Genomic DNA, 23,803 nt, shown 5'->3' on the forward strand with positions numbered 1-23,803 from the left:
TTGTATTTGACATGTTTAATAAATTGTCATAATATAAATTATTTGACCCGTGCATTTAATTGTTGGCAAAATGTAATTCATGGCCCAAATAGTTTACATTATGACTGAATTAAACATGGTCTGTGATTTTTTTTTTATTAAATACATATATGACTGCAATATATTTCTGTCCAGAAGAGGTCCCTGTACGAACACGTTTTTCGGAGGACGAAACAAAGCAACTGTGAATGAACTCTTTGGTTTCCAATTTACCCTCGCCTTATGCCATTGGGGGAGTCGCGAGTTGTCCAAATGATTAGCCAATCATGGGAAGTTTGCAACGTAAGCACCGCAGCCCTCGTTTTTAGTCGCCTTTGCGAGCATACAATTATCTTCAAGCTGGATCCTAAAACTCCCCATAATTCTATTCGCTACGATTGTACGTCCGCTAACAAACTACGGGTGGCTGAAAACACAATCATCGCGAAGTGTCTTCTTAATTTGAGGGCTGAGGGGATAGGGTGTGTCTTAAGTGTTTGGACCGCACACCTGTTCGCGATGATTGTACATCCGCTAAATCAGCCAAAACTTAAAACCCACATCAACATGGAGAAGTAAACATACAAGTGTAAGTAAAAACGAATGTTAATATTTTAGAAATTGTGCTAGTAATGCACATGATGGCACAAACACGTATCATAAGTGTTTGGTTAGCTTTTTGAAACTTTATCTAGCGCATACAACTTTCCCTGACATCACACTTGTACATAGTAATGTTCGATTTACCTGATATTGTCGGATGGCTAGCATGCGTCGTCTTCTAGCCAAGATATGAAATGCAATCATAAATGACTAGCGCATATAATGCACACACACCACAGCTCCAGGTGGGTTCCATGATGACTGAAAACAACCTTGGGATGAACTTGTGGCACATTTCCGTGCCAGGGCGGTCCATTCAGTCTTCACTCGCTCTGCAAGTGTCAACTCATCATGAGAAGTTCATTTGAGGGAAGAGGGTGTGTCTTTTATGTGTTTGGATCGTAGAAGGGTTTCCCAAAAGGATCGAGTTTATCCATATAACCTTTGTAGGAGCATCGTTACATCTCCGAGCTGTTTCCCAAAACCAATTGCACGTGAAAACGCTCGTAATCTAACGCCTGGCACAGGCCACATGTAGTAAAGGGCTACGTTAGTGCATCCTTAGACGCTTTTTCGGCCTAAAAATATAATGACCGTATTTCTCTCTCCGTGACCGCCGACAACTTAAACACATTTGTCTACAAATACAAAGTTGCCAATGTTTTTGCAACTGATACAAACAGGCAACGTGAAGTATAAAGATATGATTCAAATGAATGAGGTTATGGGCTAGTGGGGAGATGGATTTGCTGATATCCAAGCCCCCAAAAATAAACTTCAATACTAACTAAACATTTCGAGATACTTACTCGAAATGTATAGAAAGTGGAACACACATATAGGATATCTTAATTTGTAGGTTAGGTTAGCTATCTAACATTGTCATTAAATCGCCTACAACTTGATCGGGATGTCAGGTGGAGGTGGGGATTTTTAGATGGCCACGTTGTCGAGATCAGCACAGTTTGGCGGCCCGGTGTTGTGCCGAAATACACTTTGTATTGGTCTATATTGTATTGGTCTATAAATATGTTTGAACAAACCTTCTCATTCGTTTTTTTATTTTTTAACTATTTTATATATTGTAGAATAATAGTGAAGACAAACTATGAAATAACACATATGGAATCATGTAGTAATCTGAGGCTGGTAACTCTAATGAATTTATCCTCTGCAGCAGAGGTGACTCTGGGTCTTCCATTCCTGTGGTGGTCCTCATGAGAGCCAGTTTCATCATAGCGCTTGATGGTTTTTGCGACTGCACTTCAAGAAACTTTAAAAGTTCTTGAAATGTTCTGTGTTGACTGACCTTCATGTCTTAAAGTAATCATGGACTGTCGTTTCTCTTCTGTATATCACCCCTACCTGGTCACAACACAACTGATTGGCTCACAGGCATTAAGAAGGAAAGAAATACCACAAATGAACTTTTAACAAGGCACGCCTGTTAATTGAAATGCATTCCAGGTGACTACCTCATGAAGCTGGTTGAGAGAATGCCAAGCGTGTGCAAAGCTATCATCAAGGCAAAGGCTGGCTACTTTGAAGAATCTCAAATATAAAATATTTTTTGACTTGTTTATCACTTTTTTGGTTACTACATGATTTCATATGTGTTCTTTCATAGTTTTAATGTCTTCACTATTATTCTGCAATGTAGAAAAAATAACCTCTGGAATGATAGGTGTCTCCAAACGTTTGACTGGTATTGTATATATTATGCTCATTCAACTGTGCCTCACAAGTAGTAGAACAAATTATCTATAAGGGTTTGTACAGTCATGAAATTCCTCTAAAAATAATGGAATTTTAAAATGTATTTTTTCCAGGCCTGGAAAAGTTTAGCAAAATTATAATAATCATGGAAATTAATTTCATAATTTCTGTTAATGTCATTTATTTAGGCACAGTTTTTAAATATTTTATCAATCAAATACAGATCTACATATCAGCCAGGATCAGAATTACACTTTAGCACAGGGATCATCAACTATACTGAACAAAAATATAAACGCAACGTGTAAAGTTTTGGTCCCATGTTTCATGAGCTGAAATAAAAGATCCCAGAAATTGTTCATACACACAAACGAAGATTTCTCTCAAATGGTGTGCACAAATTTGTTTACATCCTGGTTAGTGAGCATTTCTCCTTTTCCAAGATAATCCATCCACCTGACAGGTGTGGCATATAAAGAATCTGATTAAACAGCATGATCATTACACAGGTATGCCTTGTGCTGGGGACAATAAAAAGCCACTCTAAAATGCGCAGTTTTGTCACACAACACAATGCCAAAGATGTCTCAAGTTTTGAGGGAGCGTGCAACTGGCATGCTGACTGCAGGAATTTCCACCAGGATCTTGACGACCTGACTGAAGTTCCGCGTCATAACCAACATCAGTGGGCAAATGCTCCCCTTCAATGGCGACTGACACGCTGGGGAAGTGTGTTCTTCATGGATGAATCTCGTCGTGTGCGCGAGCGGTTTGCTGGCGTCAACGTTGCGAACAGCGTGCCCAATGGTGGCGGTGTGGTTATGGTATGGGCAGGCATAAGCTTCGAACAACAAACACAATTGTGTTTGTTATCTATGGCAATTTGAATGCAGAGAGATACCGTGATGAGATCCTCAAGCCCATTGTCGTGCCATTCATCCGCCTCCATCACTTCATGTTTTAGCATAGTAATGCACGGCCCCATGTCGCAAGGATCTGTACATTATTCCTGGAAGCTGAACATTTCCCAGTTCTTCCATGGCCTGCATACTAACTAGACATGTCACTCATTGAGATTGTTTGGGATGCGCTGGATTGACGCGTACAACAGCGTTTTCCAGTTCCCGCCAATATCCAACCATTGAAGAGGATTGGGAACACATTCCACAGGCCACAATCAACAGCCCGATCAGCTCCACGCGACGGAGATGCGTTGCCGGGTGCAAAACATAAATTAAAAAAAACATTCAGCACTAACTGTCCTTTTTATTCAGACATTTGGGACAACACAGATAATCATAACATTGAAAACTATATAAATATTAAAATATATATATACGGAAATAAGACTCAAAAAGTAACAAAGAAAAATAGAAACAAATTGTAGTATATAAATACAAATAAAAAAGAGAATCAAATAATTTCACTCTTATCCTATTGCTAACAAAAAACGCACAAGTCGGCGGGAGCACGTGATGCCGCGGAGCTGAGCAGACGTTGACAAACCGAGCTCTTCAAAGTTATTCTATTTTTACCTAAATAACAACGTTGAAACAATATTCTAACATCGGCTGATAAATTGTCAAGTACTTACCTTCCCAAAGAGCCATGGACCTCCGACCGAGAGGCAAGAAGGACGACCAAAACGTAGTTGATTCCCAAGATAACGATAACGCTACAGCTAGCAAGATTAGCATTAGCCCTCATAACTCAGACGACACTTCCAGACTGTTGCTCTCAGTAGCCTCTTGCGAGCCTGCCAATATGCTGGCTACTCTCCTCCGGGAAATTCAGGATGGTAACAGAGGTCTTTCTCTGAAAATTGATAAGAAATCGACTGAACTCCATTCTTCCATTGACGACCTGAAATCCTCCATGAATGATCTCCTTTTGAGAACGACTGAGGCAGAGTTGCGCAGTAGCACAGTTGAAGATACCATCGCTAGACATGACCAGGTCTTGATACAACTGCAAAAGGACAATGCCTACCTCAAAAACAAGGTAGACCAGATGGAGAACCAGAGGAGACGTAGTAATATCCGTGTGGTGGGATTGAAAGAGGACAGCGAGGGCCGTGACCCGGTCCGTTTCTTCACTCAATGGATCCCGGAGGTCCTAGTCATAATCAACTTCACCAAGCCGCTGGAAATCGAATGCGCCCACAGAACATCAGCGCCGAAACCCCGGCCAGATGAGCCCCCACGAGCCGTCCTGATCAGGTTCCTCCATTTCCAAGACAGAGAGAAGATACTGCAACTCGCAAGAGCCAAAGGGGACATCACCATCGATGGAAAGAGGGTCAGCCTTTTCCCAGATATGAACGCGGATCTCGCCAGACGTCGCAAGCAGTTCAGACCTGCCGCCAAAGCACTGAAGGAGAAGAACATCACCGGCTACCTCATCCACCCTGCGCGGATGAAAGTTCAGTACAAAGGCCGAAGCCATCTCTTCAACACACCGGGAGAAGTGCACACCTTTCTCAAAGAACTGAGCAACATCTGAGCCAGGACGGTCTCTCTGGGGGATGAAATGCAGTTTGTTTGTTTTCTCTTATCCGGATTGAACTGCTGGTATCTCCCGGTCACTATAATTGATTTGTACATTTTCAACTAACCGTATCTTCCCGGGGTGAGTTCTATTACATTACAGGAGAGTATATTTAGGTTTAGTCCATATCTACTGGGCGAAGCAATAAGTGGGCTTAGGCCCACTGCTTTCCCCCTCATTTATGTTCATCTTTCGAAAAGAGACTCAAGCATCCCTAACAGTGGGCAGTAAATATTCAGCCATAAATATCTATTCACAACGTTTGTTTTCAACTTAGAGAGCTCGCAGGTTTTAGTTTACGCCAAGGTTTAGCTAGTAAGAGCAAGATGGAAAGCGAGCAGCAACGTATCTCTACAAGTGTATTCATGTTTGATTGTTGGGATTGTTGTTTTATTCTGACAATCGGGGTGGGTGGGATTTTTATTATTCTTTTCTTCCTTTTTTCTATGTTTATTGTTTCCTTCCTAAAGAGACACACAGGTCACTTTTGTGCTCAAACCAAAGTTGAAACATTTCCTAATTATCTGCATATGATGGATTTCTATTCAGTTACATATTTGAAACCCAACCTATGCTTAATCCACGAAAATATGTCACATTCAACGTAAAAGGTCTTAACAGCCCGATTTAAAAGGAAAATAGTCTATACATACTTTAAGAAATGAAAGGCTGACATTGTGTTTTTACAAGAAACACATCTTATACAGCCAGTGAACACAAGAAATTGAAGAGGGAATGGGTAGGACAAGTTTTTGCATCCTCTTTTAACTCCAAAGCAAGAGGAACTGCCATTTTGATAAGTAGACACATCCCCTTCTGCGTCAACAACACCATCTCTGATCCCTCTGGCAGGTTTGTTTTGGTGCAGGGGCATATGTTTTCAGAGTCTTGGACCCTATTGAATATTTATGCTCCTAACTTCGATGACCATATGTTTATTCAGAATGTCTTCCTTCAGGTCGCTCAAGCACCACCAGGATGGCTACTGGTTGGAGGAGATTTAAATTTTTGCTTAGATACAGTTGTTGATAGGTCTTCTGATAAACCCTCACTTCTTACCAAAGCCGGCAAGCTCACCATGTCATTCATGAAAGATCTCAATTTACTAGACATCTGGAGACAGTTGCACCCACAGGATAGGGACTACTCTTTTTATTCACACCCACACAAGACACACACACGCATAGATAACTTTTTACTTTCGACACAACTGTTTCATAGAGTGTTAGATGTCGAGTATCTCCCCAGATTGCTTAGTGACCATTCTCCTCTGGTATTATCAATCTCCATTCCTACCAAGGTAAATGGAGCATATAGATGGAGACTAAATTCTACACTCCTAAAGCAACCTGAATTTTGTGCATTCATCAAAGAGCAGATCAATATTTTTACTTTGACAAACAAACCCTCTGCTCCTGACAGCTTCATTCTTTGGGACACATTGAAGGCCTATCTGAGGGGACAGATTATTTCCTATACTAAAGGGCTGAAGAGAAAACACGGTGCGAAACTGAGTGCCCTTGAATCTGAAATCTCCGAGCTAGAGAAAACCTACCAAAGAGGCCCGACTAAAGATCTATACAGGCTTTTGGTAAATAAAACACTTAAATATAATATTCTGAACACATATCAAGCTGAGAGGGCCATCACTAAATCAAAACAGCGTTATTACGAGCTTGGAAAGAAAGCTCACAAAGTATTGGCATGGCAACTGAAAGCAGAGGAAAGTAAGAGGACAATTAATGCCATAGAAACTCTTACTAATGAGATATCTTTCGACCCTACTGAAATTAATAATACTTTTAAGAAATACTATGAAGACCTCTACACTTCCCAATCAAGCGATGATCTATCAGAGATCGACTCCTTTCTCTCCTCTCTCAACCTCCCATGCCTGTCAGGGGAAGACAGCGAGCGTCTTGAGTGAACACTTCTCAGTTCCTGAATTGTTGGAGGCCATTAAATCCTTACCTTCTAATAAATCTCCTGGGGAGGATGGCTTCCCTCCAGAGTTCTATAAAGAATTTAGGGAGCTGTTGGTCCCCTACCTTATGGAGGTACTTAAAAAAGCCAGAGAAGACAACTGCTTTCCAGAGTCCTTCTCTCAAGCAGTGATTACAACACAGATTGTAAACTGGTCACCAAGATGCTATCTAAGAGACTGGAGTCATGTCTTCCCCTGTTGGTCAACCCAGATCAGACTGGCTTCATAAATATTAGTTTGTCCTCCAATAATCTCAGAAGGTTCTTTGATATAATTCACCTTGCTAACAATAACAAAATACCTAGTGTCGCAGTCTCCCTCGACGCTGAAAAGGCCTTTGATAGGGTTGAATGGCCATACCTCTTTCGCGTCTTGGAAAAGTTCGGTTTAGGTACCGTGTTTGTAAATTTGATAAAATCACTCTACAAATCTCCTAAAGCTAGGATTTCTACCAATGGGAGTACTTCCTCCTCTTTCCCTCTTTATAGGGGGAACAGACAAGGTTGCCCAATTAGCCCCCACCTCTTTGCCCTCGCCATCGAACCGTTGGCTGAGGCTATTAGAAGGTGCCCTGACATACATGGCTTTGAGGTGGGCCCCCATACCCATAAATTATCCCTCTTTGCGGACGACCTTATCTTATTTCTAACAAACCCAGAACACTCCCTCTCTCACTTGCAGATCCTACTACAGTGTTATAGTTATTTCTCTGGATATAAGGTCAATTTTGATAAAAGCGAAATCTTACCGTTGTCTGTCTTTGACCATCATACCATCAAGCACAAGTTTCCTTTTAGATGGTCGCCTATGGGCTTCACATATTTGGGCATAATGGTGGATGGTAATCTGAACAACCTCTATAAACTCAATCTGGCCAGTTTGTTGCAAAAGGTGGAGGTTGACCTTTGTAAATGGATGGACTTACCTCTCACTCTACTGGGTAGAATCAATGTAATTAAAATGAATGTCCTGCCCAGATTTCTATATCTGTTTCAATCTCTCCCTATCCCTGTTCCCGCAGCATTTTTTTTCCTCTCCCGACAAGCTGACCAGACGGTTTATCTGGCACGGCAAAACTCCTAGGGTTGGCCTGGATAAACTGACCCTTGATTACAGTCAAGGGGGCTTAAACCTCCCCAATTTTAGAATGTACTACTGGGCTGCACAGTCTAGGTTTCTGGCTCAGAGGTTTGACAATGGTCCCTCTCCCTCATGGTTGAACATTGAAAAGCTTGAGGTAAATGATGACACTGGGGCAGATTTGTTTTACAAATGGGACAGAAAATCTATAAAAACCATCACAGACAACCCTTTAATCATACATTCTGTCCTGGCATGGGGCAAACTGCATGAGCTGTTCGGACGAGGGGGATTCCTTTCCCCTAAAACCCCTTTATGGAACAATAGATTGATCCCTATGTTTTTCCAGAATAGTAACTTTAGACCATGGTCTGATAAGGGGATCACTCTTCTGGAACATTGTTACGAGGAGGGAGTTCTTATGTCTTTTGATCAGCTGAAACAGAAATACCACTTGCCTAACAGGGACTTCTTTAGCTACCTACAACTACGAAACTTTATTAGGGTGACTCTCAAGGGACAATGGAACCTACCTAAGATGTCACCTATTGAACAACTCTGCCACGCAGACCAACCACTGTTCAAGACCATTTCCCGTGTATATGATGCTCTTATGTCAGGACCAACACTGCCTGGGCTAGATAAACCCCGACTTAGATGGGAAAAAGATCTGGGTATTGATCTTGATGAGGGTCTATGGAGTGACCTATGCAGGGATGGTGTTACATCCACATTGAACTCCAGATACAGACGGATCCAGTTTTCCAATTTCCTCCATCAGCTCTATATCACCCCATCTAGACTGCACAAGTTCAACCCAGATATCTCCTCCCTATGTTTTAGATGTGGCTCAAATGAAGGAACATTCCTCCATTCCACTTGGCAGTGTTCAAAACTACACAGTTTCTGGCAGGGGGTATGCGATACCATATCCTCAATTCACGGGGTTGCATTCCCTTTAGACCTGGAGGTCTGTCTACTGGGTAACTTTACTAACACCAATCTTAGGCAAAGCCATACTATAAAGCTAACAGCGATATTGCTAGCGATCGCCAAAAAATGTATTGCCTTGAAATGGAAATTGGATTCCTCCCTGCCAGTTGCAATGTGGCTATCGGAAGTTAATAGTTGTATCCTTTGGAGAAAATCACTTACTGCTTGAGGAATAAGTTAAAGACATTTTACAGAATTTGGCAACCTTTTATTGGCTATATGGAGAATCTCCCCCCACATCTCATGGATTGAATCTATACATAATCCTCACATAATGTTTCACACGTAATGTATAATATGTAGCCTACGGCAGGTGATCCAATGTCTCGTTATTTATTTTTATTTTTTCTTAATGTATGTTTGTTTATATAATTATTATTATTATTTATTTTTGTTACGCTCGTCTGTTACTGTCACTTTGTCCTATCGTTGTCTAATATCTTTTCACTTTTGTTTTGAATGTTCTTAATTGGAAAATGCAAAAAAAACGCACAAGTCCTATATCACACAAATACACATATAGAATAACACACTTATAAAAAAGGAACCTGATTATTGCACTATTGCACTTCAAACAAGAAACACACAAACTAAATTGCATAACTGCCATAAACCCTGACCTTTCTTGCCTTCCTTGATGCAAAGTCATCAATTACATCATCATAAGAAATGTGCACAGTAATTGCATGGTCCATACTGATGACAGCAAGGCCACTAAGGTGTTCCTGTGACATGGTGGACCTCAGGTAGGATTTGATGAGCTTCAGCTTTGAAAAGTTCCTCTCTGCTTCAGCTACGGTCACTGGAAGAGAGACAAATTCTGAGAGCAGTCCATAAATTTGGGTACATTTCTGAGAGCTCCCTTTCAGGTATAAATATCAGCAGCTCAAGCAAATGTTGGCCCTGGACTCCTCTGCCTCAAAACCCCATACAATGTTCCTTTATGTGGGGCTCCTCCTTCAGTGACACCATGCTAATCACAGCTGACAACTGTTCAGTGTGGCTGACATCTGAGGTGCAATCTAGAATGATAGAGAAGTATCTTGCCAGCTTGATGTCACTCACCATTATTGAAAAGACCTTGCTGCTCAACAAATCAATGAGTTAATTCTGTATTTGGTGGCCAAGGTAGCTGGTGGTGTGACTCGAGTTCCCTTTTTGGACACGGTTAAAGTGCTCTTTCATGACTGGATCAAATTGTGCCATCAGTTCAACCTCTTTGAGGAAATGTCAATTTGATGGAGAGTACAGTGTTTCTGTGTGTCCCCATAGTGCCAGATTTCTAACTGCCAGAGACTGCACAATAGCAGTCAGATGTGTCAACGCCTCTCTCCATCTTATCCTCTCAGGCTCCATAAGTGCCATCTCATGCTTATCAATTGTTTCCCCCTTTTGTGATCCTCATTGCCAGTTCTTTTTCATGCAGTTTTGGTCTTCTGGACTGCTGTCGTGTGAAGTTAGCAAAGAACTTGCATGTTTCCAGTCTGTCAGTCCTGAGTTTGCTAAATATATTCTATTCTTAGAAAAGAGATTGCAGGAGAAGAGGCTGTTGTTTCTTTCAGAATACATCAACCAATTTCTAGGGATTTTTTTTCACCACTCACCAAGGTCTTCCTGAAATACTGGTGGTGGCAACTTCTTCCATCACTCTCATTCCTTGGGAAAACAAAGTTAGGTGTTACCTCACTTGGTCCTCTGCAAACTAGTTGTCTGAATTATGTCAGTCAGAACTGAAGGCCAGTCAGCAGGGTCTGTAGACAGTAGTTCATCCTCAGCAGCAGGGTCTGTAGACAGTGGTTCAACCTCAGCAGCAGGGTCTGTAGACAGTGGTTCAACCTCAGCAGCAGGGCCTGTAGACAGTGGTTCATCCTCAGCAGCAGGGTCTGTAGACAGTGGTTCATCCTCAGCAGCAGGGTCTGTAGACAGTGGTTCAACCTCAGCAGCAGGGTCTGTAGACAGTGGTTCATCCTAAGTAGCAGGATTTGGTGGGGATGCTGCTACAGGTATTTCTGATGGAGAGCACATGGGCATTAGTTTACACACGTGATTCACAGCATTTCTAGTGGTGGAACATCCCACATACATACCCAGTAATAATAAAATCATCATTGTTACCTACAATATGGAAATTTAAATCTTTGCAAAAGGGAAATTATTTATGTTTTTATGTTATGCAGGGATGCACACATAAACACAGGTGCGTGTACCCACACACACACACACACACATGTGCTCACAAACACACCTGAATAATCCTGCTGGGGAGAAGTGGAAGCAAATGGGTCTTCATCCTCAGGCTCAGACAACATTTGCGACGACACCTGTGTGGCTGAGGAGGTTGATGGCTCCTCATCCTGCCCAGTGCCAGAGGGTGCTCCAAAATATTTCAGAAGTGCCCCTGAACATGCATTGAAATACAATATATGAGTCTGACACCCGAAATACATTTGTTGCACAATTAAATATACATGTCATTATGCACAATTGATCAAACCTTCAGAATAAGAACCAAATAAATCATATGACCTCCTTGGCTAATTCTAGGCATTAGACACCCCAAAAGACTCAATATATCACAAAATATAGAAAATATCAGCATAATATAGATGTCTTTTAAGTTAGCCTACAGCATTGGAAATTCTCCTTACTGAGTTCAGGACCTAGTCAATACAATCACAGAAAACCTTTATGTCACCCCAATGAAAGTTAACCAAATCAATAATGTGCTAGTTAGGTTGTAATCGTTTTGCTGCAGGCTACACACATTATCATGATGAACCTGTGTGAAATGATATCCAATGTTATGTAAGCTAGTTGGACAGAAAACTGAATATTGTCGCCCTACGTGTAATGGCATAGCAAGCAACATAGGCTAGTATAATACTTCTGTTTGTTAGCCTATTTCATGACATGCATAATATTACACTCATAAAGAGATGGCATGGCTGCATACCTTTATCTTTTGCACGTTTCTCTTCTTCTTTCCTCTTTCCTAAACTGGGCACCTGATGGCTTAGACCTCTTCTTATCCATTTTGTGTTGATTTGGCCCTCGAGCATCAATACATTACCCATCCCCCAACACTGTCAACCAAGAGTCAAGACGAAACCAGTTCACCTTGGTGGTGTGCAGGCTGGTTTTAAATTTCGCACACACCTGAAAAAAATGCAACAATATGTCCGTGAAACTATATAGTCACAATATTTTGAAGGAATTCTGGTTTATTTGGTAGCATTTCGTATTGTGACCGATTTGTATTATTTATTTAAAAATATAAAAAAATATTCTAATTACATTAGTACTGTACAAAGTTCGAGGTGTGCTATTTGATAGATTCCCCCGCTCCCCATACCTCGGGCTTCCTGTGGGGAGAGACCGGAGGTCAACCTACCCACCCCATTTGTAGCCCAGTAGGCCTGGCGAACTTGTTTGTGTGAGCAGATTAATATATTTGTTTGATGAAAATGTTTACATGCTTTTCAAGAAGAACGATTTCCCTAATAATCCTGTTTACATGGACACATCTGAAATCGGGCTACCTGGTGGGACTTTGATAAATGCTGAAAATCATCTGCAATCAACATAATATCTTTATCACAGCGACCATGTTCTTTTTGGGAAGGTTATTTCATTCTGAGTTTGGACATAAAGTTTGAATATGAAAACAATTTCTACGATGCATTAAGTTTTTCAGAACTGACTTCACTCGCGCAAAAGAGGTTAGCTGGTGCTGCGGTGCTGCTGGTGCTGCCACGTGCAGATCCAATACACTGCTGGAACTCCGATTTGAAGGTGTTTACATGTCCGAGTAATTAGAAAGATTACTCAGAAATCTAGGTGTGTGCTTACTTCAATTATGATTTGCTGAGTTAAGATAATCAGAGTAATGTGTTTACATGACTAATGATAAACTCGGCCTATTGCCACAATCAGTTTAACATTGAAGTGTTAGTCAGCATGTTATCATTCTCAGTATTTAGATAATAACGGGGCCTTCAAGGGAGAAAAATGTGTCGTTGTGGTTTCTTGTCCCATTCTGCCCCTGGACCCATGTTTAGGTTGCTGGTGTTGTGATCTTGCCTCTTGGTCTACATCTCAGGCTCATTTCATTCTAATTGTGCTTATGCATAGGTCTAAACTGTGTGTCCCCCTCCCCCCCAGGTTAGAAAGTTTACTTGAAGTTGTCATACACAAGATCGCATACCAATGAAAAATCAAACATATTTCTGGGTTCTGGTGGACCTCTGTCTCATGCTGACTCAGACTGGAGTTGGTGAGTGTAGGAGCGATGCAAAGCAAACCCATAACATTTGTTCTCCACAATATAAAGAAGAGTCTGAAAATTTGCTCTCTTATGCATCCTGCTAATATTCCTTTAGGTATCAGAGTCATCTCTTACAATGGCCGCCCAACAGTGACTCAGGGACAACACGCAGACTTGACCTGTGAGCTCATGGAGACAAACGAGGAGCTCATCCAGATCTCATGGCAGAAGAGTACCAGGGGTTACCGTGCCAACCACAACTTCTTCTTCATCACCCCTAGCCAGGGTCCATCACATGTCAAGGGGCGGGGGGACAGGGTGGGCTTCATTGGGAACACCACTGCGCTGGTGGGCTCTATCCGACTGGGGGATGTGTCCCTGACTGATGAGGGCGTCTACACTTGCATCTTCACTGTGTTCCCCAGTGGGCCATACAAGGCAGAGATCCACCTCAATGTCCAAAGTAAGAGGTTATTTATGATGTATTTCCCCAATGTAATGAATTGTTTGATATAATTATGTTAGTGGTGCTCCTTTACCTGCTATCCAAGGGTTAGGTTTTAAAGTATATAAAGACATTCATATTAAGTCAATGTGTTTATTGTGTTTTTTCCCAATAGTTCCTCCTGTGATTTCGGTTGCTGTGGAGACTCCACCCGTGGTTGCTGAGGGGCAGGAGAGCATCTTGGCCACATGCACAGCGGCTAACGCCAAGCCCCCTGCAGATGTACGGTGGAGCACGGCCAGTGCAAGACAACCACTGAGTCTGACAACCTCAACCAACACTACACTGAATCCAGACGACACCGCCACGGTGAGGGTCCACCTGAAGGGAGAGCCCTCCAGAGTCATGCACCAACAGGAGGTTCAGTGCCTGGTGAACCACACCACTCTGAGCCAGCAGAAGGTTGTTCCCTACGAGATCGATATACACTGTGAGTATTCTCCATGACAACAGCCACAGTGTTTCTACTCCTTATTAGACACAACAGTAACAGCACATAAATAATGTGGTACAACTTTATGCCTATTCTATAGATCCTCCAAATTCGGTCAAAATCATCATTCATGAGAAGCCACCCCAGGCACCGGCGTTTCAGTGTGTAGTAGATGCCAACCCCCCTCCATCAGAGTTCACATGGAAGAGGTCTGTTGTTCACAGTATTTCATTTCCCCCAACCCATTTTCTAAGGATCAGTGTCTACATCTATGTTTTGCTATGCGTCTACACTTGTCTTAGACTGAATAGATCAAACCTCAGTGAGACTGGGGGCTTGTTGGAGTTAGTGAAGGTGGGCCCTGACTTCAGTGGTCTGTACAGCTGTGAGGTGTCCAACCCATACGGAGCAGCATCTGGTTTCCTATATGTGCATAAAGGTAATGGCGTGTGTAACTTAGCCGTCTTGACATTTAATTCATTTATTTGAAGCATACATTCTGCAGAAGTTGAACATACACTGACTGTACAAAACATTAGGAACACCTCCCTAATATTGAGTTGCACCCCCTTTTGCCCTCAGAACAGCCTCAATTCGTCGGGGCATTGACTCTACAAGGTGTCGAAAGCGTTCCACACGGATGCTGGCCCATGTTGACTCCAATGCTTCCCACAGTTGTGTCAAATTGGCTGGATGTCCTTTGGGTGGTGGACCATTCTTAGCGTACACGGGAAACTGTTGAGCGTGAAAAACCCAGCAACGTTGCAGTTCTTGACACTAAAACCGGTGCGCCTGGCACCTACTACCGTAATCCGTTTTTAAAGGTATTTTATGTTGCCCATTCACCCTCTGAATGGCAGACATGCACAATCCATGTCCCAATTGTCTCAAGGCTTAAAAATCCATCTTTAACCTGTCTCCTTTCCTTCATCTACACTGATTTAAGTGACATCAATAAGGGATCATAGCTTTCACCTGGTTAGTCTGTCATGGAAAGAGTAGGTGTTCCTAATGTTTTGTTCACTTAGTATATATCTCCAGCTCTGTTTTCAACACAAAGTTATGTTCCATTATTGTTACTTATAATATTTAAGAAAAGGTAGATTGTTGGAAAGTAAAGGTTCTGTTTTTCCTATTTGCAGTTGATCAGCGCTCCATTGTACCAGTAGCCTTGTGGGTTTTCCTCCCCATACTCCTCCTCTTCCTCTGCATTGTAACTGTATCACTCTGGCTGTTGTTTTCCAGAGGACCCCTGAGAGGGAGGTAACATTGTACAACTTCAGGTCAAACCGTGCACACACACCTTTATTGACAAGTATCATTATATGCTGCTGCTTTGTCTAAAATTATATTTACAGTGCCTTCAGAAAGTATTCACACATCTTGACTTGTTCCACATTTTGTTGTTACAGCCTGAATTCAAACGGGATTAAATTTAGCTTAAAAAAATCAGAAATTGAATATCCCTTTTGAGCTGGTTATTAATTACACTTTGGATGGTGTATCAATACACCCAGTCCTCTTGCTCTTCTTTCTATTCTGATTAGAGTCAGTTTGCGCTGTTCTGTGAAGGGAGTAGTACACAGCGTTGTACGAGATCTTCAGTTTCTTGGCAATTTCTCACATGGAATAGCCTTCAATTCTCAGAAGAAGAAAGGACTGACGAGTTTCAGAAGAAATTTGTTTCTGGCCATTTTGAGCCTGTAATCGAACCCACAAATGCTGATGCTCCAGATACTCAACTAGTCTAAAGAAGGCCAGTTTTATTGCATCTTTAATCAGAACAACAGTTTTCAGCTGTGCTAACATAATTGCAGAAGGGTTTTGTAATTAACTTGGATTAGCTAACACAACCTGCCATTGGAACACAGGAGTGATGATTGCTGATAACGGGCCTCTGTACACCTATGTAGATATTCCATAAAAAATCTGTAGTTTCCAGCTATAATAATCATTTACAACATTAACAATGTCCACACTGTATTTCTGATCAATTTGACGTTATTTTAATGGACAATTTTTTTTGGGGAACGGTAGTGTATATTTAATCCGTTTTGAATTCAGGCTGTAACACAAAAGTAAATTGGAATAAGTCAAGGGTTATGAATACTTTCTGAAGGCACTATGTGTTCTTTGCAGAGCCATGGCACTGTTTTTTTGTAGTGGAGAGGCCATCCAAAACCCAGGAAGGGTAAGCCGTAAAGAACTGCAGGATTCTCCAGTGTGTGAGTCCGTTGAGGTTGAGAAACAGAATGTTGCGGTTTGATAAGGATTGTGTTGATTGGGTAACATGAGGGGTTCCGCGATGTTAGAAACAGGGTCATGTTTTGTTTTTGTGCTCTTGCCTTTTTGTTGTTGTTCTAACTAGCATCTAAACTGTTTAGAATTCCACAGCACACTACTGTACACAAGTGTGAAGATGATTTCTATGGGGATTTCTACGTTTTTGTTATGGTCTTGACTGTTTATGTAAAAATGTTCAGACACAGTTTTGTTAAGAGTTTGTAATGGTAAAACTGTACCTCGACATACGAGATTGTATTAGGCGTAAGAGTGTACAGCATTAATCGTTTGAATTATACAAATTCCTCAAGCAAGTTTAAATATCACTGTATTTGTGTAGACCTATTATGTCATACAGTACTGTGTTGGAATGTGGCAGTTACTTTGGTATAAAATAACTACATGGTTTGACCATTTGAGGGCACCGTTTCCTTCATTCCTAGTGCAAAGGATTTTTTGGGGTTGACCTGTTGGAAGTGTGTTTAGTATACTATATTCTGTATGTGCCTGTGGCAACATTACAGGCTTAGGTCTGACAGATCTATGCAACTATCTTAAATGGGATCTATTTAAAACACAAGCTCAAAAAAACACTTGTTTTTTCATCTCAATATTTAATTAGAGGCTAACAAAGAACTACTCTGGAATGCCTTACAAAAGAGAGAATAATAATCTGTTTTAAAGACAGGTGAGCTCTGAATTTTAATAGAAATAAAACTGTAACACATAACTAAACAATACTGTAAATGAAAAGACACATTTCACTAGTCTTAATACTAGAGAGGGGAGGCAGTAGTGTGGCTATTTATAGTCTAGTCCTGGTCAATTGTACTTCTCCTTGCTCCTATTGATGGACACAGTTGTCCCTTGCCATCAGTGACCAAAAGTCTTAATTTTAAACCAGACCACCACCTGCTACTTATAATTGACCAATCAGTAGGGTTGAAGTTTGGTCTTGTCTTTTTCTTTGGGTTGGAGGGTTCCTCTGTTGCTCACTGAAATGTGTCAATTGGAAAATAGTTAGGTATGGAGGACTGGGGGCGTTCCCCTAGAAATTGAAGAGCTTTAGTCCACAAACGTTTGAAATGTTCTCTCAACCCATTTAAACTGACATCTGTGTTGCACCGGATGCTTGTTCTGATGCTATTACTATTTTAATGAGGCTCCGTACTGGCCTTAATACTGTGACTCTTAGTTGTGGGTACTGGCTGGCAATCTTCAGGGGTGAGTCTTAGGCTGTGGAGTGCAGGGACACTTTCAAAATCCTTCTATTGTCTGTCCCCAAATCCTAGCCCTTAGTCCAAGGCCTGTACTCTGCCATGTTGCTGTTGCCTTTTGAGGAAAAGGCTACATATTCACTAAGAGGATCAATCTTCCACGGCACAGCGGTTTATTGGAATTCTCAGTGTTCATAGGGGACACCCGTGGACGACGCACAGCACCTGTCAATTATCTCATACTAAAACCACATTTGTCCTTTTGCGCTCTTAACTCAAGGGCTGGATATTTAAGTGCAGAACACTGTATTCTATTGTTGCCATCAGTGCCCAAGAAGTAAACATTAAAAAAGCTATCCACTCCACCCTGAAAGCTGGAGTCATCTATTGCAAGAATGTTTGAATTACATTCCGAAGTGGAGACGAGGCAGTGTTCAGAAATTGTTCTTGTTAGAAGTTGTATTTTCAGGGCCCATCTTTCTTGGACGGGTGTTTTTTGTCAGCACTCCAGGAGGATCAGTTGAAAGCTTGCGCTCAAATAGTATTTACTATGGTAGGGTCGTCTTTGGCTGGCAAACTGGAAGAGGTTTTTATTTGTTTATTTTTTTTTACAAAGTGCAACATGAAAATGGAACAGTGGTCAAGCATTTCTTCATAGTTTCTTTGTTATTTAGGGGAAATTGATACTAATTTGAGGTGTCAATTAGCAAAGTGAACATATTTCAAATAGTTGTAGGAAGGACAACTATTGAAAAGATTATACACACACAGCTTTGGTGTTCTTGCAAAGGGTACTTTATATATTGTAATGACATGCTTTGCTCTAGGATGAGCTCAGCGGTAAGCTCTGTAAGTCGCAGTGGAAAAACGAGGCCTCTAGATGAATGTGCTTCAGTCAAGATGGTGGTTATGACGTAATGGCATAAGTGAGGTGACCGCAATTACGTTGTCTGGTGTTCACATTCTAACAACAAAGTGCTACTTTAACTGGCAACAAGCCTTTTCAATGGTCTATCTTTGGTGCATGACCCATACATGTGCTTGATATATCACTCTATGTGGAATATAAGAGACCATTCATTATATAGTTATTGATATAGTGACCATTCCACTATTAAACTATTACTCTTCATTCTTCTAAACTGAAATTAGGAAACTTCATCCCTTTGATTATTTGATCACTATGACTTTTTTTTTTTTTACAGGTGTACTTACCATATACTCTCTCTCTTTTTCTCCCTCTTGATGACCAAGTGCATAAATAACCCCATAGTATATGAGTAAGAACTTCTCTTGACCCTGACAAAAATCATGCTGTGATCGTGATGTATACATTCGATTGCGGGCTTGAAGGAGAGCACAGGTTTGAGTGGCACCTGAGTGCATCTGTTGTGCGTCTGAAATAGGGCACTCCGATTGTCCTTGGAAAGGAATGATGGGGAGAGTCTGGGGTTAAGGAGAGGGGGCAGACTTGTTGAAGAAGAAAATGGACTCCATTCCATCTGTCTGAACATCTCGGCTAGACAGTGGGGTTTGGACACATATTCAGGATAAAGCTTTAAAAGAGCCCAAGCAGCCTGAAAGTTCACTTCACTTCCCCTCTTGACTGTTGGGACACAAGTTGGTCTCTGTGTGTGTGTGTCTCCGCTGGTCTTTCTTACTTGACTTCTTGACTGTCTCAGAGGCAGGCTTAACATCATGTCTGACACAGAGGATATTGTGGAGGAAGAAGTAGAGGAGGCACCTGAGGTGGAAGAGGAGCCTGAAGAAGAGCAGCAGGAGGAGGATAAGGAAGATGAGGAGGACGAGATGGAGGAGAGGGAACATGGTGAGGGGAGCGAGGGGGAGACCAAGCCATGGACCAAGTACATTACCAACATCGCTCCTCCCAAGCTGCCCGACGGCGAGAAGTTAGACTTTGATGACCTCCACCGCAAGAGGCTGGAGAAGGACTTCAATGACCTGCAGAGCCTGATCGAGATGCACTTCTCCAGCTGCCAGAAAGAGGAGGAGGAGTTAGTGGCCCTCCGCAGCCGCATCGAGCGCCGCCGTGCCGAGCAGCAGCGCGTGCGCGCCGAGCAGAACAATGAGCGCCAGGCCCGTCTTGCTGAGGAGCGGACCCGCCGGGAAGAGGAGGCCTTGACATGATCAGATTACCCTAGCTGTCTTTGGGCCGTTTTAGGTACATCCACCTGCTTCTGCTTTATCATATTTCCTGAGGATTGGGTATAGACCTGCTTGTTTTTTTGTTTGCGGGTTTCTACAGTATACCGTTAGCTAAGCAGGTCTATAACTGATCAGCCTACATAATGTATTTACAGGTTTTGCACAGGCTGTAATTTTCTTTGGGGACTGTAGTTGTCGGATGTAAACATTTTAATATGGTTCACAAGGTATATGGTTCCTGATATCGTATTCACAGATCAAGCTAATTGTTTGAATGCTGTTAACACAGTTTTGATTTGATCATTCTAATAAAATGTGAATGTTGGGTGCAGTTTTGGTCGTTATTATACCTAAGCAGTCTTTGTAGCTGGTTAGTTAAATTCCTCTCTTTCTACTGTGAGGGTTACTGAGCCAGTCAAATACAAGCCAAGGGATAATGTACTACATTGCAAAATGTTTTTTTTTTACACATTAACATACACGTCATGAATGTTTATTTGTTTGTCTTGGTCCATTTCAAGAGGGTTGAAACGTGGCTCGTGCCTGACAGGCGTGGCACACATGGAACTGTAAAGAGCTAATTTAGTCTCTGCCATGCTCAGGGTGGGGAATGCAGTTGTATTGACCTGCAGAGTCTTGGCCAGAAGGAGTTAACTATGGGTTCAAATTCCGATAAGGGGTATCCCCATTCAAGTCAATGGGTGGCTGTTGGGTGGACTGCTAGCCATATTGAGTGTACCCATAATCCAGAATTCTATTTCTGGGGAGCCCACTATCTTAACTGCCCCTCTGAGTGATAGATGTCATTCCATTGATGGGTGTTTACAGTCAGCCATCTCGGGCCATCCACCTTCAATCAACAGGAGACATAATGGCTGCATCTATGGTATTCAATGGCAATGTATTTAACCTTTATTTAACTAGGCAAGTCAGTTATGAACTAATTCTTATTTACAATAACAGCCTACCCTGGCCAAACCCGGACGACGCTGGGACAATTGTGTGCCACCCTATGGGACTCCCAATCACGCCCAGATGTGATGCAGCCTGGAGATCATACATATCAATCCATTATATGAGGTGGTATAATTTACTCAACCAATTTTAGTGCTAAAGCGTATCAACAAATATCCGATGTACTTGCACTACTGAGACGTTATTAAGCTGGAGTTGTTTTGTACTTACTGGAGACAGTCTGGACAACCACTAGAGGGCGCTAAGTGACCAGTTTACAGTTGAACGTCTGAATGTACCTTTTCTTTACACCGTCGATAGCATGCATAACTTGGCGCTCATTGAAGTAATGAGCACTGTGCATACCTCATCCATAAGAGGTTTCCTCCCCTCCCATTTTCCTCTACACTTGTGAACCCTTAGCTCTGTGCGTCACAATTACCTGTTTCTACTGGCAATTCTCCCCTCAACTTCTGAACTATTCTGAAAAACAATCAAATTGTCACTTGGCAACAACAAATCAATGAACTGAAATGAAAGCTGTGACATAATAGGGAATGCAATTGGGGACAATGTTTCTGCTGTCCAGTTTTGATTGTCATTTAGGCTGGCCTCACTATTGCCGAGAGCTGCTTGTAACCATAAGAACAAATTAAAGCCTCCCAGGCGCTGCTACAGTACATGCCAACAGGTTTCCATAGAGACTGTGCGGTAGGCCAACTCAGCAATCAGGGCCCCTCCCTCCCCACTCGGCTGAAAGGGCTGGAAGTTGATATTGATAGAAGTCTAGAAACGTCTGGGTTGACTACAGCTCAGACAGGATCAGTTCAGAGGCAGTTGATCTACTTACTAGATTCAGTTTGAGTTAGTCTCTGCATCAGCAAGCAAGTCCATGTGGGTATGTGTGTGAGCATTGAATTCATGGAATGAACATCCATTGTCGCTGAATTTTGTTATGTTTTATGATGATTTAAAGGTGCTTTGTTTAGGTTAAAGGATTATGCATATAGTTATTGGGTTCAACTGACAAGCTGAAACTACTACTTATGTGTACACTATAGTCATTTATCTTCGCCCACTACGGATAATGAGAAATTAAATGTGCTGTTTTATACACAGGCTCAACAATCTCACATCAACTGACTGACCAGAATGACACATGGTACCCAATCAAAAGTTTGCATGCTTGTTCAAGAGCATCTTCAAAACAATATAGCTCTAACCAGAGCTATTCTTCATCAATTAGCATTTCATATCCTAAAATGTTCCTGTTAGGGTGTTGGGATGCACATGCACTCTTGAAACGTGACCCTGTTTGTGTGATTAGAGGCTAGATGCGTGTGTGCGAGCATGCATCCCTGTGTGTGTGTGTGTGTGCGCGTGCGTGTGTGTGTGTGTGTGTGTGTGTGTGTGTGTGTGAGGAGTGACAGCAGCTGCAGGGTCACCTGCTCATTATGGCCCGGCAGAGACCATAGGACATTCTGGGCCTCTGCCCACACAGTGACTGACAGCTGTCACTCTCTCACATACACACACACGCACGCACGCACACACACACACACACACAACACATTCATCTACAACACACACACACTGCCCTTGTCATAAAGTAGGGCTATCTCTTGATCGCACAGAGAATCACAAGCATTTAGTTGATACTAGTTTTGAACAGGAAATCTGTTTGTTCGATGTAGATGTGGATCCATGATTAGACTTCGAAAGGGAAGGTTGGTGGGTGGTTGAAAGGACATGATGCTGTGGCGACGCCATATGATACTGTACTGTAGACATCCACCTGTAGTTTCATTACGGGCCTGTGTGTTGCAGGTTTTGCATGCTGCCTTTAAATGATTACCATTGTCAGTAGTGGAAAGTGGCCTTTAATTGGTTAAATGGAGTCATGATTAGATAGCCGGTGAGTAATTACTGACGGAAAAATAACACATCTGCTCCTGGGGTTCGGGAGCTGGTGTTAAATATCCGCGGAAGCCTTTTGTTTACAAAAGCGCAACTTTTAGTTGGTTAAACAACTTAGAATAACACAGAACATTGCAATCTGTACCGATGTATCTGTCAAGCTAAGTGTGAATAACAACCACTAAGTGCAGTAGAAGAGACTATTGTCTGTCTGTGTGAGGAAAGGCGTCTGAGAAAGTCAGGGCTACCCACCGCATTTCAGTCCCAAAGTATAATGAGCTGTGCCACTCACACAGCCCATGTGTTATTGCATCTGTGACTCAACCGTTATTTCATTGGGAATGTGGTACATCCTGTCCCTGGTAGACTAAAGGACACATCAGCGGGCCTATAGTAATTATAAGAGTAAGTAGCCTCATCGATTTAGAATGGACAGAGATTGAAACGCAGGAAATGGACAGAAACTTCAAACATCTTGTGATCACAGCAGGTGTCTGAGCTATGCCCTCTTTCATTTGGCATTTATAAGTCTATCTTTTCATCTCTATGGAGACCAACAACCACTGAACAGTGGGCTGAATCCACTAAGGAGCCACTCTTTACAGTGGATTTGGAAAGACACATTTTCTCGAGATGAACACAAATCAAATAACCTGTATTTTAAGTAATCATTAGGTTGATTTGAATTCCTTTGTGTACGGAATCCTCAATATCGGCTTGATTTGAGCCCATTTGTTGCTATTAGGAGAACCACGGCGAGGCACTGAGGTAACCATCTAATCTGGCTAATTGTATTTGCTAGATTATTGTGACTAATCAGGAGACTTGTGAGGTAGGTATATGAGGTTGGGTTGTTATCTGGATGTAAGGTTTATTGTACATTATACACACACAGACAGAGATACTGCAGTGACACAAACAGCATGTGCCAGAGGGAAGATATCAGAGCTGCTTCTCTCTAGCCTGTGGATAAATTAGTCTGCCCGGGAGACAGTGTCATTAGGGCTTATCTCTACCCAGCTCCAAATTGAGGTGGGACCTGCTACCAGCCAGCGGTATGAAGAAGATTTATCCCCTCTGACAGGGACATTCATCTCCACGCCTCCCTAGTCTCCTCTGAGTT

General features: G+C 42.1%; 2 protein-coding genes across 3 annotated transcripts; both read left to right on the forward strand.

Moving 5' to 3' along the window:
* The first annotated feature begins 252 nt into the window (after window positions 1-252).
* On the forward strand, window positions 253-16,842 carry LOC100653451 (nectin-1). 2 transcript variants are annotated; one of them, XM_021577099.2, is made up of 8 exons: window positions 253-607; window positions 13,103-13,214; window positions 13,321-13,668; window positions 13,826-14,140; window positions 14,244-14,352; window positions 14,446-14,582; window positions 15,286-15,406; window positions 16,283-16,842. In XM_021577099.2, the coding sequence occupies exons 2-8, from the start codon at window positions 13,148-13,150 to the stop codon at window positions 16,407-16,409; spliced, it is 1,224 nt and encodes a 407-aa protein (XP_021432774.2). In that variant the 5' UTR covers window positions 253-607; window positions 13,103-13,147; the 3' UTR covers window positions 16,410-16,842. The 2 variants fall into 2 exon arrangements, with proteins under 2 accessions (XP_021432774.2, XP_036813175.1); XM_036957280.1 differs by lacking the exon at window positions 13,103-13,214.
* Window positions 16,843-19,000: 2,158 nt separating this feature from the next.
* On the forward strand, window positions 19,001-20,134 carry LOC110500917 (troponin T, cardiac muscle isoforms-like). Its single transcript, XM_036957285.1, has one exon. The coding sequence runs from the start codon at window positions 19,342-19,344 to the stop codon at window positions 19,789-19,791; it is 450 nt and encodes a 149-aa protein (XP_036813180.1). The 5' UTR covers window positions 19,001-19,341; the 3' UTR covers window positions 19,792-20,134.
* The last annotated feature ends 3,669 nt before the right edge of the window (window positions 20,135-23,803 follow it).

This window comes from Oncorhynchus mykiss, chromosome 21, assembly GCF_013265735.2.
Source record: "Oncorhynchus mykiss isolate Arlee chromosome 21, USDA_OmykA_1.1, whole genome shotgun sequence".
Taxonomy (NCBI): domain Eukaryota; kingdom Metazoa; phylum Chordata; class Actinopteri; order Salmoniformes; family Salmonidae; genus Oncorhynchus; species Oncorhynchus mykiss.

Excerpts from the sequence above, each read along its gene's own strand:
- LOC100653451 (XM_021577099.2), top strand. The coding sequence starts at position 13,148 with ATGAAAAATCAAACATATTTCTGGGTTCTGGTGGACCTCTGTCTCATG. Across the intron at positions 13,215-13,320 it reads GCTGACTCAGACTGGAGTTG|GTATCAGAGTCATCTCTTAC; the intron begins GTGAGTGTAGGA and ends ATATTCCTTTAG. Across the intron at positions 14,141-14,243 it reads CTACGAGATCGATATACACT|ATCCTCCAAATTCGGTCAAA; the intron begins GTGAGTATTCTC and ends CCTATTCTATAG.
- LOC110500917 (XM_036957285.1), top strand. The coding sequence starts at position 19,342 with ATGTCTGACACAGAGGATATTGTGGAGGAAGAAGTAGAGGAGGCACCT.